Source organism: Siniperca chuatsi, linkage group LG1 (assembly GCF_020085105.1).
Source record: "Siniperca chuatsi isolate FFG_IHB_CAS linkage group LG1, ASM2008510v1, whole genome shotgun sequence".
In the NCBI taxonomy this organism is placed as follows: Eukaryota; Metazoa; Chordata; class Actinopteri; order Centrarchiformes; family Sinipercidae; genus Siniperca; species Siniperca chuatsi.
Window position 1 is genome coordinate 16,475,571 of NC_058042.1, and position 16,958 is coordinate 16,492,528.

The 16,958-nt window shown below is 39.3% G+C and overlaps 1 protein-coding gene across 1 annotated transcript in view; it reads right to left on the reverse strand.

Annotated features, from left to right (window-relative positions):
• mrvi1 (murine retrovirus integration site 1 homolog) overlaps positions 1-16,958 on the reverse strand; it is a 37,713-nt gene that overhangs the window by 7,309 nt on the left and 13,446 nt on the right. The window contains exons 18-30 of the mRNA XM_044202371.1: positions 16,830-16,858; positions 10,427-10,642; positions 7,613-7,719; positions 7,454-7,515; positions 6,376-6,549; positions 6,029-6,106; positions 5,837-5,880; positions 5,447-5,503; positions 3,999-4,454; positions 3,738-3,816; positions 2,708-2,828; positions 2,515-2,545; positions 197-337 (exon numbers count right to left, since the gene is read on the reverse strand). Coding sequence (XP_044058306.1) covers positions 197-337; positions 2,515-2,545; positions 2,708-2,828; positions 3,738-3,816; positions 3,999-4,454; positions 5,447-5,503; positions 5,837-5,880; positions 6,029-6,106; positions 6,376-6,549; positions 7,454-7,515; positions 7,613-7,719; positions 10,427-10,642; positions 16,830-16,858 — 1,595 coding nt within the window. The remainder of the gene's footprint in view (positions 1-196; positions 338-2,514; positions 2,546-2,707; positions 2,829-3,737; positions 3,817-3,998; positions 4,455-5,446; positions 5,504-5,836; positions 5,881-6,028; positions 6,107-6,375; positions 6,550-7,453; positions 7,516-7,612; positions 7,720-10,426; positions 10,643-16,829; positions 16,859-16,958) is intronic.

The window sequence follows — 16,958 nt, forward strand, 5'->3', positions numbered from 1 at the left end:
TAAAACTCTCTCACAAAAGCAAAGTCTACATCAGTGTCCCTTTTGTACCTGGGACTGGACTTGGACAAGATAAATATTTACTGTGGGACACTTCCAGGAAACATTAAGTACTAACTAACAACCACTAAAGAGCCAGAGGGAGTTCTTCTTTTCTAGTGAGTTAATCTAATATCAGCTGCTGTTTTCAAGGGCTGACCTTCAGTGCTCCTTTGAACTCTTCCAGTTCTTTCTCTGCGTCTTCCTCAGTCAGGTTCCTCTCCCTCTCTGACTGTTTGAGCCTCATCTCCAGAGTGTAGTTGTCATTACGAAATGCCAGTGACAGCTGGACAAATGCATTCTGTGGGGAGGAAGTGACTGCAATGTAACTCTCAGAATGGCACATTAAACAGTACATTAAATACAGATAAGCTGCTGGTGATGGCAACACCAACTCAGTGGAATAAATAAAGAGGAATGCATAGAAATCTCTCCCACAGGACAGCACACACACATAAGTCACTGTGGTTGTTAATGTAATACAAATATGCTTTTTTATCGGTTAATGTGTGAGGGAGAATCAAGCAGCCCTGAAACCAGCATATGGAACAAGCTGTGATTCTGACATTTGACCTCTTGATGTTTTGCTGTGTTGATCAAAGCCAGTCTGCACATTTTTCCAACATACATGGGCCACGGCTGAGAGGAAATATATGACCTCTGACTGTCCTGATTCAGACGCATTCCTCGAGGGAGCAGCCAGAGGGGCTACAGCCCGAGCCTGACAGCGTCACTAATGTTTGCATTTTCTCCACAGGAAATCACTCTGAGTCTCTTTGGTCTGATCAGGAACAGAAAACACTTTCCTGTTGACAGAACACCGCCAAATCCAGGCAGTCAATTTTTATGACGGTGTAATTAATTACTTTGGTAACAAAACAGGTTATTATAAACATGTGCCTACACGTGGCAAATGTTCAGCAGTGAGTGGAACAATACATCTGTCTGCACTGTTTGAACACAATTTACTGCTCAAAGTAAACAGATTACTGTTGGTGGTCAATTTTATGACCCATTGTATAAAGACTCACGACACGTTTTGAAGGCGGAAATGAGAATGTTAAATTGAATATATTTTGTTCGGGAAGCAGTACATGGCATGAAGCAGCAAGTACATATGTGTGCGTGTGTATAAATAGTATATAAATTTTGCTATTTAACATTTTAAGTTGTGTTTAAGTAGTAAATAACTGTATTCATGAAAAAGTTGAGTCTCTTACTACTGTTCAGGCTTTCATGTACCACCAAAGTGACTTGACACTCGAAAATGTTCAATTATTAAAGAAATAGTTCAACATTTTGGAAATACACGTGTATTTTCTTGCCGATAGTTAGATGAGAAGATTGATACCACTCATGTGTCTGTACGGTAGATATGAAGCTACCGCCAGCAGCTGGTTAGCTTTGCGCAGCATAAAAACTGGAAACAGCTAGCCTGGCTCTGTCTAAAGATAACAAAATCCACCTACCAGCACCTTTAAAGCTCAATAACTAACACATTATATCTTAGTTGATTAATCCTTTCAAATTCTAAACTGTAAAAAATGACAAGTTGTGGTTTTACAGGGGGCTATATGCCATAATTATCTAGTTATATGTCGCTTTTTAAATCTGTACAAAAAGCAGTTGCCAGGCAACAAACGAAAACACTAAGAAATAGTCCATAAAATGGCAAATTGTCATTTTTACACTTTCAGATCAAACAAATGGTATATGTCATGGTTTGAGGATAGTATTTCCTGTTTTATTTTGACATATTCTCCTCCACTCATGTGTCTTGTTGTTTTACTTCCTGTCTTTGTTTGCTTTTCCCTCCAGGTTTGATTGTTTGCCCTGCCCTAATTAGTTGCACCTGTGCCTCATTGTCTCCTCTTCCCTTAGGGGAATTTGGTCTGTGTGCTTCTCTTGTTTCTTTGTCAGACTGTCTTTGTCTCTCTGTGTCAAGTGTCTCAACCTTTGTTTCCTGTGTTTTTGGATTATTTCTCTGTTTTGCCTGGATTTTTTGACTCTGATTATTGTTTGCTCCTTTTGGATTTGTTTACCTTTGTTGGACTGCTTCCCTGGTTTGTGACCGCTGCCTCCCTGATATCAGTGTTATGGCTTTTTTGGTTTATTATTAAATGATTAAAACTGCACCAGCTCTGTGCGTCTGCATTTGGGTCCTACTCCTGCTTTCCTGGTTCCCCGGCTTGACAAACCATAACAGTATAACCAGGTCAGGCTAGCTGTTTACCCCTGTTGCAGTCTTTATGCTAAAATAAGATAACTGGCTGCTGACTCCAGCTTCATATTTACCGTACAAATGTGAGTGGTATCAATGTTCTCATCTAACTCTTGGCAAGAAAGCAAATAAGTGTATTTCACACTGTTTCAATCCTTCATCATGAATGGGAATAATTTGATGTATTTGTTTGTTTTTAAAAACAACCCCCCCCAAAAAAAAAACAAAACAAAAACCTGTACACATCAGATACCAACCTCAACTTCTTTTTCAGTGAGTGGGGGTGCACTGGAATGAAATCAAAGAGGAACTGTTAGTATGGTAAGTAATGTACATAGTTATTTTACACAGTACAATAAGATGTAAGGAGGGTTATTTTTAAGAGATTAGGCAGGAAAAACAAGGCAAAAGTTACACGTTAACTTAAGCAGTAGCTGTTTTGTTACACACCAGCCTGGTAGACCTCTGTGAAGTTTGAGTTTTCGCAGCATCAAGTCTGAAATGTTTGGCATGGAGTCATACTTCTCCCTCACCTCCTCACTAGTGGCTGAGTTTGGAGATGGTGGAGGACCTGCAGACACATTGTTGAATAAATTAGACGTAAAGAGAATTACCTGGTCTTTTTCCAGAGAAGTTTTAATTCAAGTCTCAAGTAATTCAAAACAGGTTTGAAGTCAAGTCTCAAGTGCTTTTGTCCATGTAAAACCACAAATCTTTAAAGTGAGACTATGTAACTTTTCCTGAACAGCAGCCACTGTGCCCACAAGTGCCAACTACAGGATAATGATAAATACTGAAATGTAGTGAACCGTCATTGAGCTGATTCAGTAATGTCAGTTTCTGTACACAGCAAAATGAATCTAGTTTGTTAACACTGGCCATCAAAAGCTACTGGTCATACCAGACAAAGTTCAGCTGCAGCATCAAAACCCCTTCAACCTTTCATTTATAAGAAGGTTTTATTTGTTCTTTCAAAAGTGACAATTGCTTTAATGTCTCTAAATGCTCATTTTAAAATGAAATATTTGTACAGTTTTCTTTAAAGCTGTGTTGATAGTAGATTTTATTAGGTCAAAACTTGATGCTTGAACACAAGTCTTTGGGTTGTCACATCTCAACTAAGTCAAGCCTCACAGCAGTTAAGTCCAAGTAAAGTCTCAAGTCCTATTTTTTGTGACTTAAGTCTGACTCCAGTGAGACTTCAGCTCTTTCTTCCACAGGTGGTCTTCGGCTCACGAGCTTTAACAATCATGCCATCTGCTGATGGAAAACGAAAACAGCATTTACTTCTCTGTTATGATGTTGCCAGTAAACGGGTGGCACAGAGGGAAAAAAACAAGAACAGATCACCATCATCATTTTCTGACTGGAACAGATTTTCCCTGAGATTCAGGAAGTGCACACCCTTGGCGACACTGCTGAGTGTACTGCTGAAAGTACTCTGTCTTACATGGACAAGAGGACAAACAAGGACTGTTACCTTTTTCCTGTTCAGCAGCTTCACTCAAGTCTGGTAACTTGGATCCCACTATGCTTTGGTTACGCGTCAGCTTGTGGTCCTGTACACACACACACACACACACACACACACACACACACACACACACACACACACACACACACAAAATAACAAAGCCTTTATTATTATGCCTTTTATTATAAAATTTTACAGGAGGGGCATTTAACTACAAAAGCAGGCAGTAATCACACTAAAATGTAATCTGCTGAACAAATGCTTTACCTCTTTGAATTTAGACAGTTTATGTATACCCCCTGGCTGGGAGGGGAGGTCCTTGTACCCTGAGGACTTGAAGACCGCGTCCCTGGGCTTGTCTGAGAAGATATCCTCCGCTGTAGGAGGGAAACTTGGGGCTCCATTTCTAGAATTAAGGCTGCCTACAGCATCCCAGGAAACAGCCCTCATTAGTGGAGGGAAGGCCCCAATCGTCTTGATCTCTGCGGTACAGGGGGCCTGTTGAGTAGGGGGTCGGGGGACGGGCTTGGCCACCCCTGTTGCCGGGGCCTGGTTGGGGTTTCGGCCTGGACCAGCTCCCTCATCCCCTTTACTGACTGCTGGAGGACTCTTGGGTGCAGCAGAGTCACAGTTCTCCTTCTGAACAGCAAAACGGGGTGTTAGAGTCCCAGAGGACACTTTCCTCTTCTCAGTGGGCTTCCAATCCACCAACAGTCTGTTGCTCTGAGGTTAGCAAGAAAATGACTATTATTAATACATTTAACATTCCTGTTGTGTTAATAAACCTGTAGTATTTGAATTACAATTCCATATTGTTATTGATAAGGAAAGTAGTAAACTCCTGCACACTGTCAGCAAGATGCTGAAATAAGAGTCTACAGATGTCTTGGTGCCTCTGTGAGGCTGCACTTAGGCACTGCAGTGCTTTGAGCTAAATGCTAACGCTAGCATGGCAACATGCTCACAAATTGAGCAGCAGGTAATGGTCACCACTAACAGTAAACACAACGTACAGCTGAGGCTGATGGGAATGTCAGAAGTTTTGCAGGTATTTGTTTTTTGTTTTTTTTTTGAAAATTAAAATTTTGACAACATGATGGCATTAGAGGAAAAGTCAAAGGATCACCAAAGTCATTACAATTTATCCTGAGGGGATGTCTAAAACAAATTTCACGGCAATCCATCCAATAATTATCGAGATATTTCACTGAAATCCACAAATGTTAACCTCATGGTGGCGCTAGAGGAAAAGTCAGGGGATCAAAGTTATTAGGATTCATCCTCTGGAAACCATGAATGTCCAAATGTACCAAATTTCATGGCGATCTGTCCAACAGTTGTCGAGATATTTCAGTCTGGACCAAAGTGGAGGACTGACCGACACTGCCATCACTAGAGCTACGCCGCCACTAGCATGATTAAAAACATCTTTATACTCGAGACACAGGCTGAAACAAGCGATCAAAAAAGGAGTCAATTAAAAATTTTGCAGTCTGTGGCTCAAGCAATAAGATGTTTTTTTCATATTGAGAGAATACCTGACAAAGGTCTACGAGTGAAATGTTCCTTCCTCAGTAAATATAGAGTTGACAGTGTGCAGGGGTTGGCTATGTTCTTTTGCATGACTTCACTCTTCTACAAACCTTTCATCAGGTGTGCATTAGACAATACGTGATCATAAAAAGAAATGCAGGAATTGAATCTGTTAATTTTACCTCCTGATCCTGGATCGTTACTTCATGCTGTTCTCGCAATGACGGAACCTCCAGATGCTACAAGACAGGAGAACATAGCATATTTCATTGTGTTATTAAATATATTAATTGGGCCGATAAGTATTGAGTGCTTGATTAGATTAAAATCGGGCCGGGTATATTTTTAATGGCAAGGCAATTATATTTGCATTGTCTCTGCATTTGTATTTGCAGAGACAATGCGGCACAGAGGTTCAGTGCTTTACAAATGAATTAGAGAAACATTTAAAAACACAATAAAACAAACATTCATTGGGGAAAATGAGCATGCATCAAAAAATATCTGCATTACACCTCACACCATCATGAGTGAATGTTGTTTTTTAATCACAGTAATAATAATTTCTTTACCTGCCCAACCGACGGTGAGCTGACATGGGTTGCCTCTGTGAGTCCTACAGCCGAAAGAGAAGAAAACAACCAACAAAATCATTGTCACAAACTCCAGTGGCCCAAAAAACAATACAAAAATAGGAATCAGGGTAGAAAAGTTATAAATAAATAGTAAATAGTTGTTTTCAACCCAGACAAAGAATGAAGTACCAGTTTGAGGAGCCACAGTCAGTGAGCTGCTTCTAGATGAACATGGTGAGGATGACGGAGTTGGAGTTGGAGAAAGACCTGTGGAGAAAAAAAAATTGTGAATTAAACTTTATTGAATTGATGCCTATTTGAGTTCAGTGTGACTTTCGACCCTTTTTAAAGTAACAAACTAAATCCAGTTATATGTACATGAGTATAACAGAGCATGCTTAGAAACTAAGACAACATATGACCTCTTACCAATCAATTCATGCTTAAGAAATTATCTGCTATGTACAGTGTTTCTGTGTGTGTGTGTGTGTGTGTGTGTGTGTGTGTGTGTGTGTGTGTGTGTGTGCATTCACTACCTGTGGGTGACTCTGTGAGGCTGCCGGTGGAGCGGCGGCCACGGCGCATCAGGAAGCGGTCGCTGACCTTCTTGGCCTGTTCGAGCAGCTCCAGGTTCTTCTGTCGATCCTCCTCAGAGAGCTGCAGCTCTGGCAGCTGATCTTTCACCAGGTCGATTACGTTGCCTGTGCTGTCTGAGACACACAAGACACACATGCACACACACTTGTTTTGATTCCATATTTTTTTCTACATTTCAACACTTCTACATATTACTTGTAATTACAACATGTCAACATAAATACAAACAAAATGTAGTTACAGGCAAACAGCAATGTTAACCAGTAGGTTTGTTCGTGTATTATTAGCAAAACATCAGGTAATAAGGCTTTAAAAATATACATTTTAGTACATCTTTAAGAAATGTTTAAGCATAAGACGTTAACAAAGGCTGAGTGCTTTTGGACTGAAATCATTTGAAGACGATATTTAAGTGGGATTCCTCAGTATAAAGTATAGTGCCAAGGAATAATTCCCAGATGGATGTGAGCCAATAAATCAGGTGATGAGGGGTAGCCAAGTCAAGGATGTGTCCTCAGAAAAGGGCAATAAGCTAAACAAAAGTAATCAAAGTAGCAAAAGCATTTCAGGCATGAGGACACACCGACAGATTAATCTCTCAGGACACCGATGACCAAACTTAATCTAAATGTTGTGAAGCTTTTTGTGTAACTACACAGCGTGAGAGCATTATTTTGTTTTTATGCATCCTTAGAAAGAGAGAGCTTCCAAGAAAATGAAATCAAAGCTGTTTTACAGTTGTTGCTGACAAGTTTGATGAAGAAGGCACTTTGAAAAGTCGATATCAATAGTGTTAATAGTTTTACAAATGTCCACTTAAAAACAGAAACAGTTCACTTATGGAAAAACACTACACAAAAATATCAGTAACTTCAATTTGGTGCTTGACTAAAGTAAATGTTGCTAATGATAACATCAAAATAGCTCTCACAGTGTTGTGGTTATCTTTAGATAATTACAGATGCAGTGTGTGTGTGTGTGTGTGTGTGTGTGTGTGTGTGTACAGGATTTACCCACCGACTGTGGTGATGGGTCCTCCAGATGAGTTTCTGGCCAGGCGACCTCTGGGACTGTGTGGCCTGAGAGAGGAATCAGTAAAAATTCAAACACATTGTCCCTGTTTACAGCCAAAAAAAGAAGAAAACTATTTCAGTGTTTAAGATAGTGGATGATTACCTGGTTTGCTCGAGGGGACGTCCATCTTGTTGGACAACAGTAGCCTGCTGTGGGTAGACAATAGTGGGGGCAGTCATGATGACAGCTCGACTTTCACCAGGTGTAGACTGTGCAAAAAACACAACAAAAGTGCCAAAGTTAAAACAAGGTTACAGCAAAACTGCCACAGGTGTAATACATATGTTTTGTTTTGTTTGAATAGATATGAATATAGTGTAGGAATTAAACTGGAAAACATTTACAGAATATATATAATATTAAGACTGTAGGCAGGGCTGGAATGATTCGCTATGGGGCACCAGGGCAAAACTGAGCTGCAGGCCCCCATGGACCTCCTGGTTAATCTGAATCACTGTGCATTATTTATGTATTGTGTTACCTTAAGATACATAAAGCAGTTATAATATATTTTTATAATAACGATGTATCAGACGACAATGTGATCAATGTGAAAGGGGTCGCTTGTAGTGATGAACCTACAGAGAATTATCGCCTGAATCTGCAGCTCCACTCAGCTTTACAGAGCTTTATAACAAGTTTCAGCTCATTGTTTAGTTGTTGCAACTTTATTGTTTTGATTCACTCTCATGGCTCTCATAGCGTTGTTTTGGTCACAGCTCTAAAAACATGTACATTACATGCAGCAGCACTTGCAACTAGCTGGTGACCATAGTGGAGCATTTACAAAAAGACAGAAAGCTCCTCAACAAGACAGGGCCTCAATATGAGGTAAAACCACAGTTTATGTTGAGCTACAGTGTTGCATATTCCCAGACTAATTTGCAATAAATCCAGTGATCACAAACAGTGAACCTCGGCACCTGAAGAACAAAGAACAAATCAGCACTCAGGTAAATTAGGTTGAATGTGAACATCGTCGTAAATCTGTTTATAGCAGATTTATAGCAGATTTGTCTAAAAAAGATTTATCTAAATTGAAGCGGCAGAAGCCAGAGACATCTTGACTTTTAGTCTCTTGTATGGGTCAAACAAAAAGGGCTAGATCCTACACTTCCCATAATGCAGCTCAATAGCAGCTTTCATTAGACCGCCCCTGCCCGCTTCTTTAACACCCCACGCCTCCAGTTTGTAATGCAGGTAGTCTGTCCAGAGCCACAGAATACATTATAAAACTATTTCTGCAGGCTAAATTGTACTCCTAGTGACGACTAAACTGAACTTTATGTATTCTTAAATTCCTGTTTCATAAAATCCCAAATCCTTGTCCAACCATCCAAGGTAAATATGTGAGTAAAGACTGAGATCAAACACTAATTCCCTAAGAGCTCCTCTCAGAGCATCTCTTTGCACTAGAATCCTAATAAAAGGATTCCCTCTGATGGTAATGCTGTAGAAAGGCCACGGCTGTGCTGTGATAAAGGTGGATACTTTTATAGTTCTGACATATGCCCTGCAGATTAGATTACACAGCTTCATTACATTCTGCAGAGATGTCTTATCTAGCCTGTGCGTTAATGAGCGACTGCAGAGGAAGAGAATATTCTCTGAGGACTCAGACAGCCGACTGTTTTAACACTTTGCTGTCTGCAGGATGTTTCAAGATTATGCTCTTCATATTGTTATGATATGCTTAAAAAGCTATATCTCTAATCTTGGGGAAGTCCATGATTTAAAGGGCCAGTTCACCCAAATGACAAAAAGATTTAATTTCCTTTTACTCCTATTGGTATCTAGCCATGCAGATAATTTGGTTTTGTCTGCTTTTGAGATATCTCTGAAATTTCTGCTGCCTTCCCAGTACAATGAGAATGAATGGAATTTGTGGTGCTCAAAACATCTAAAAATTAAATTCAACAGAAATATGTCTTTCTAGAAATAATGTCCTCGTTACTAAAAAAAGTTGACATTGAGGTTTGTGAATTATGAAATAATCAGGCCCTTGTTTTTAAAAAGACATGTTGGTATTTAATTTTTCAAAGGTAATATTTTGTGCTCTAAGGAGCACAAAGAAAATTGCATTCAGCTCAAATGAATTGCAGAGGTGGATATCTAAAAAACCCTGCATAACTTGCAGATAGGTTAAAATTACCTGCAAGGACAGACAGCACTAGGGGTAAAGGAGAAAATTTGAGAATTAAAAAAAAAAAAAAAAGTAATTTGTGAGAAATTTGACCAAAGGAGTACTTGCTCCCGCTGGGATTGTCAAAGTTCTCAGTCAAGTAATTTTTTATTGATATAGCCCAAAACCACAAATCACAAATTTGCCACAAGGGGCTTAAAGCTGACATTTTATAGAGACATGGCCTCCATGAAAAACCAAAGTGTAAACAACGAGTTTACATCCTGAACTGAAGTGTGCTGAAAATTCCACACATCTTTTTAAAGACTTCAGCAGTGGCTCTACTGTGGGTGAATTAATGTAAAAGTGGCCTTCAAAGACTCATAAAACATCCATGAATCAGTAGAATTACAGGTTAATTTGTTAACATTATGTGGGACACCACAAAACTATGAAAACAAAGCCAAGAAGGTAAAATATGTACCAAGTCAAATTCCAATGTGGTATCTAGAATTTGTAGCTGTGATCGTTTGTAACTTCCCTGCACAGCACAGCCTCAGCCTGATAACCACAGGGAGCATTTGTAACCAGAGTAAACACAAGTCTGTGGTTGAAGAAAAAAACTCATCGTCCTCTCACTTGCGAGGGATTATTCAAATGCTTCTACTGCTAAGCTGGAAACTGAACTCCCAACCAGGGCCAAATGGATTATTCAGTGTCAGTTTTTATGGCCTCACATGATTTTGCAAAAAAACAGAATATGTTCTACAAAGAGTGACAGAGTGTGCACTCACTGTACTGGGAGAGCTGGAGGAACTGTCTAGCTCCTCGGGGGAGTCCTCCTCTTCCTCTGGTAGCGTGGGCATGGCGGGGGTCAGTGAGGGGCGTGAGCGGGTGTGGGGGAAAATAAAAGGTCTCTCAGCAACACAGGGGGCGTCACAGGACTTGGAGTTATGATCACTTTGTTCAGAAGGAGATCCCTGCAGCCAGTGTTCCTCCTCTTCCTGGAGCTGCAAGATCATCATGCACATATGAAGACACAAACATGTGTATGTTCTGCATTAGTAGACACATATGCATTAGGTAAGTAAATGTTGAGGGAAACTCTTCCTTAACTGGAGGTAGTTATTGAATTGGTACATTACGTGCTGATCTCTTTGTCTGAGAAAATGAATTACACATGAATGGCCATATTCTGAAGGAAGTCTTCTGGCTAACCACAGCTAAAAAAAGATACACTAGAACTAACAAACCATCACACCATAAACAAATCCCTAAATAACTTCATTCTCGATTGCCTTGGAACAGCAGTATTGGCAAACATCAGAAAATTGAAACTGTTACTGAATATTCCTATGACTCAATTGTATGGCTTTTGAATTCTCACAAGAGTAAGAGTACATTCATTTCCAGTAAGAATACAAAGTTAAATACTATAGTGGAGTAATGTCATGAAACATTTAATCAGCCATCAATAAAGTACAGTGGGTGACACAAAGTAAAAGAAATCAATTTTTGTTTCATTTACGCCATTAAAAATGTGAATATTTACTTAAAGGTATCCTGTGGGGTTTCTGACCACTAGTAGCACTATGGAGCAATGTTTGTACGAGTGGGTCCCAGTTTTGTTTGTATTGTGCATGTGCACAAGGACAAGGACACATACGAGCAACACAGTTGACATCCTGCTGTTGGTTTCACGTTATTCCACTGATCTACAGGTGGCGTTAACACACCGAGGAACACAGTAATGCGCCAACAATCGGCTTTGCAAATGTTTTATGAGGAAGGAAACACATTTGTTAGACCTCAAGGATGCACACTATGTGTTTTGATGAGAAACACAACATTTTAACATAACTTGAGTGTGTTTACAAGAAAAATGCCACAGGTCATATTTAAGTTTGTGAATATATTATATATATATACTAGACCTTCCTGCACTGGGAAAATGGAAGAGAAAAAGATGCATTAGAAGTCTCATAATTGGTGTTTTGGCTTTGGAAGATAGTGAAACATTGATTAGATTGTTATAGACTCAAGAAAGAACAAGAGGCAATTTTATCATTTTCATCTGAGTGATGCTCTGTGGAGCAATACACTCAAAAACAGCTTTACAACATGAGCGATTGAAAACGCAAACAAATACCAATCATGACTGAGCCTGTAAAGCCAAAGTTAGATGTGTTTTTCTTCCCACACAGTGACTTTCATCAGGCAGTTACCATTTTTACCAGAAACACATTGACTGGGAAGCACTGGATTGTTATAAAACATTCAGTTTAACTTGCGCTCACAGGCTGACTGAGGCAATGAGTTCCTGAGGGACAGTGTAAAACAAACAGAGGGGACTGTAGATAAATTATGAAAGAAACACAAATATGAGTGCATTCTGTGTAGAACAAGCATGGCAGATAACTGAGAGGAGAAATAGTTACTCTACACTAAATGTTCTTTCACTTAAAGCTAATCTACAGTGTGAATTTATTAATGTTGAAGGTGGAAGAGACTGTCAGTATCAGAGATGAGAGCATAGAATGAAGACAGTTGGCAAAAGACACAACAAAATATGAGTATGTTAAGTGGAAAGCCAACAGCAAACAAAATTATGCAGCATTTAACAATGAGAAAGAGACTTCGGATGATCAGGATTGCTAATTTGAGCCAAAGTCAGAAAAGTGGACACTGCATATATTCATGGCATTAGTGATCAATGTTGCTGGAGCATCAGCTACGTACAATGTAAAAATTTGTGCAATCAGAATCCATGACATATATCCATGCAAATGTATGTAGAATATTGTATTTGTTCAAATCTTTCCCAAATCAAAAACAAAGCCTGTGCTATGCTACATATATAGCAGGGGTGCAACTCATGATTATCTTAATTATCGATTCATCTGCTGATTATTTTCTCAATGAATCATTTAGTCATGAGAGAAAATAATAAAAAATCCATCATAGTTTAGTTTTCCATGGTTCATAGTGTCATAGTGTCTTCAAATGTCTTGTTTTGTCCGACCAGCAGTCCAAAAACCTATATACATTTCACTGTTATAACAAATATTCACATTAGAGAAGATGGAAACCAGTGAATTTTAGGTTTTTTTTGCTTCAACAATTACTTTTTTTTACAATGATTATTCAGTTCAACTGATGTTTGCCATCAATACTGCAGCAGTTACCTGGCTCACTAAATTAAAGAGAAACATGACCTAATGTAGTTAAATATTATGTGTGTGCAACTTGTTTGAACCATTCTTTGAACTCACAGCTCTTCCCTTTTTAGTAACAAATTTATGCAAATGTAAATGCGGAGCAGATTTACCCCTCTGAAGGAGCACAGTGCACTCTCTGCGCAAACTATTGTCACAGGTTAATGTAGTCCCCATTCGTTTGGTCTCACAAAAAATAGACAGATTAACATATGCATGGCCAGCACAGGTGTGGCTGTGTCTTTACTGCCAACGCTTGTAGACATATGCACCAGCTGATGAATTAGGCGAGTGGAAGGTGTGATGAATTATTGGTTATTTCAGAGGTATGGCATGCACTTTACCTAAGACAAATCCTCGGTAAATTCAGGGTCAGAACATGCAGAGTGCTGTTCAGTGTCATCACAAACATGACAAGTTCTTGGGAACATATAGGGAGAAAAAGGCTGTGAGTCACTGGGGAGGAAATGGGTTGTTTAACTCTCTTCCAGTGAGCTGTGAGGATATTTCCTGACTGCAAGAATACTGTCACACAGGATTAAATTCACTACTCTTTCACAGCCTGCAGTAGCATCTAGTACAGAGGTTTTAACACTTTAACACAAAGCTGTTTTACTACACCGCTATTGAGATGATCAAATCTCTTGCTGGTGAGGAGAGCAAGAACATGTGTCTTTTGCTGAATCATTTAATTGTTACTTATTTCATCTGATTTTCATTCCTGAAAGTATGAACTGTCTTCTCAGTCTACTTATTATTTATCAAATCAGAGCAAAAGAGATCAGCTTCAATGTTCCACTGCATATATAAATATGAGAGTGAGTCACCAAATATGTCTAATGTGATTATCTAATTTCCCCTGGAGGAGGGCTGCTTTGGTAACAACCGTCTGCATTTGTTGTGACTGATGAATAATTAGACAAAGAAGAAGAACAATGAAGAAATCACTGATAATTCTAATAGTAACAAGTCTGTTGTAGTCCATTTCTAAGAAAAATTTCTTACTAAGCAACCAAACAAACTTGCAAATGCAGTTTAAATGTCTTTGGAAGAATAATGAACCAGCTCATGACACAGTGCTGACAGAGGCAGATGAAAGTATTGCCTCTTAAAAATGACTCAGCCCAAACAAAGATGCCAAACTGCCCTGTTGCCGTTGCAGAATGTTTCCCTGGCACACCATGAGACTGAGAGATAGATATTGCAGAGTAATTGAATCACTAAGATTATTATTTCCTGTGTGTGTGTGTGTGTGTGGGGGGGGGGCAAGACAGAACATACAAGCCTGAACACAGATAGCACCACACCAGTCATTAGAATTAACTTCTCATTGCAGCCAGGCCTAGGTGTATCTTTCCTCAGAGGGAGACGAGGGGACAGCACCCTCCTCCCCTCCTTTGTTACATAAGCCTGCTCCCTCTTGCCAGATTTGTTTAAAATTTGGTTGTGTGAAGCACAGAGTACAGGGCCAGCAGAGGAAGTGGTTGCTACAGAGCCACAATCTGAGATCCTCAGGACAGAGGAAGTGTGAGAAAGGAAAAGAAATGGATGTACAGTCAGGTGAGGGAATAGATAAATCCACTGACTTTAAAAAATGCATGATCATACACCAAGAAGGAGGAAAGATGACACAGAGTTTCACTTCCACACAAACACTAGATTATGTAAACTCACCCCAGCAGTTACAGGTCAGGCCGACAACTGTCAAAAAGTCCAAAAACACACCCTCTTGCACAAGTTTGACACAGCTGCAGAGACACTAACAGACAGAGCCGAACCTACATCCCCCGAAGCTGCATGTGTCCACCTAAAACCATCACCCACTAAGACCCCACAGCTCCACGCAGCCGATCATCTGAACCTGTCCGCAGGGAGCACACACATTACCTGAGTCCACCACTAGCGCTGTAGAGAAACACACATACTCCCGCTGATCTCTCCAACTCAGACCGACTTCCCGCAGTCAAACTGTCACTTTCAGCCTTTTCCTCAGAAAACTCCTCTATCCTCTGGGCTTCTCCTTCCTTCTCCCGTCCCCTCTGTTCCCTGTCTTTTTTCAGCAGCAGCCTCTCTTTCACTCCTGGGAGCTTTGACCATTTAAGGAGAAGGGCTCTGTATGCCTCTTTGGGCTGCTGTGGAGTGTGCGAGTCTGTGTGTGTGTGTGTGTGTGTGTGTGTGTGTGTATGTGTGTTTCTTCTGCTCCACTGATCATCCCTCAACTGAAACCTGAAGAAAGTTAGAAAAGTATGTTATTTTTTTCTGCAGGGTTTGCTTTGTTTCTCTAATCATACTGTGGGAGCAGTAGGAGAATACCTTGTGTGTTGTTGCATGCGATGGCATGTTTGTGAGAGACTGATAGATAGGTAGATTGCGTGTGTCCAATCTGTGTTTACTCTGCAGCCTAGGAGGAAACTACACATCCACTTCCGAGCTCTTGAAGTTCATTACTGTTTGGTAAACTGCATTGTCAAACTTTGCACCATTTGTGCTGCTTTTTAGTGGTGAGAGATTTGGCTTTTAAGTGCTGCGATCATCCTCAATCATGTTGGAGGAAGAAAGAGCACAGCAGTCACGTTGTTTGGAGAAACACAGCTGACGTTCACAGCGAATTACAGTATCACAGTTTGAATTAAAGTGAGCTGATAATCTTAAGTGCTACAATGTGAAGGAAAATCTTTATCAAAGGAGCAATTTGTGCAAAATAGTCAGATGTTCTTCTCATTCAATTCAGCTTGAGTGAGGATCTTCTTTTAACTTATTTAGACATTGAGATTGTGTTGTTTTACCAAAAGCCTTGCAGTGGAAGAAGTATTCAGATTCTTTACTAAAGTAAAAGTACCAGTACAACAATGTAAAGATACTCTGTTACAAGTAAAAGTCCTGCATTTAAAATGTAATTTGAGTAAAAGTGATGTGTTATGATAAAAATATACTTAAAGTTTTAGGAGTAAAAGTACTCGTTCTGCAGGAAAATGGCCTTTGTGACTGAAATATTATCATAATTTGCATTATTAGACTATTAATACTGATGCATGTAAGTAGCACTTTACTGTTGTAGCTGGTTGAGGTAGAGGTAGTTTTAACTACTTTACAGTTTAGTCCAGTGGTTTCCAAACTGGTGGTTGGGCCCCTCCAAAGGATCACAAAATAAATCTGAGAGGTTGTGAGATGATTCATGGGAGAGGAAAGAAGAAAAAACAAAGTTCTGCTACACAAATCTTGTAATTTTTTCTTTTATTGTTAAATATAGGATAATTTTACCTCATGAGTCTCAAACTGTAAACCATCTGAGAAGTTTTGAAGGGAAATTTCTCTTTGGTGGAACTGCTAATAATATATATATATTATTAGCAGTTCCACCAAAGAGAATAAGAGAATAATAGATATGAATCATAGCACAGTAAAACACAGTTGTAATAATGTAAAATGGCTTTACAGGAAAAGTTATAATTGTTAATAAATACTGTACATTAATAAACACTTAAAATGTCCTTATATCTGCTTACAACTACATTATAGTGAGTTATAAACCATTTATTAAATGTTTATATACTGCTTATAAATGCTAAATAGGGGCCCTAATGTTAAGTGTTACCCTGAAAAGTAACTAGTAACTGTAGTTGTCAGATTAATGTAACAGATTAAAAAGTACAATATTCCTAAGTATAAAGTAGTATAAAATGGAAATAATCAAATAAAGTACAACTAACTCAAAATTGTACAGTACTTGAGTTAATGTACAATGGTTAGTTTCCACCTCTGCCTAAACCACTAAGTCAAACTGCACTTTATCTTTACGCTGGCAAGCTTGAAAGAAAGTGGTAATCTGTATATGTATCCTCTTAAAAAATACCATTTCCAACAAGCCAGCTCAAAAAACATAAAAAATACACAAACACATGACACATTAGGCATACAGTTCTGCCTCTACATACAGAAATAATGTTATATTTTACTGCAGTAGAGCAGGAGGGAGTCTTACCGTGCTGCAGCTGCCTCGTCCGGTGCCACCTGTTGGAGCCAGAGCACAGACAGACAGTGAAAAGAGTTGATTTGCATTTAACAGGAAGGCATGTGCGATGCAAATGTCATGAGACGGTTAAAAAAAAGA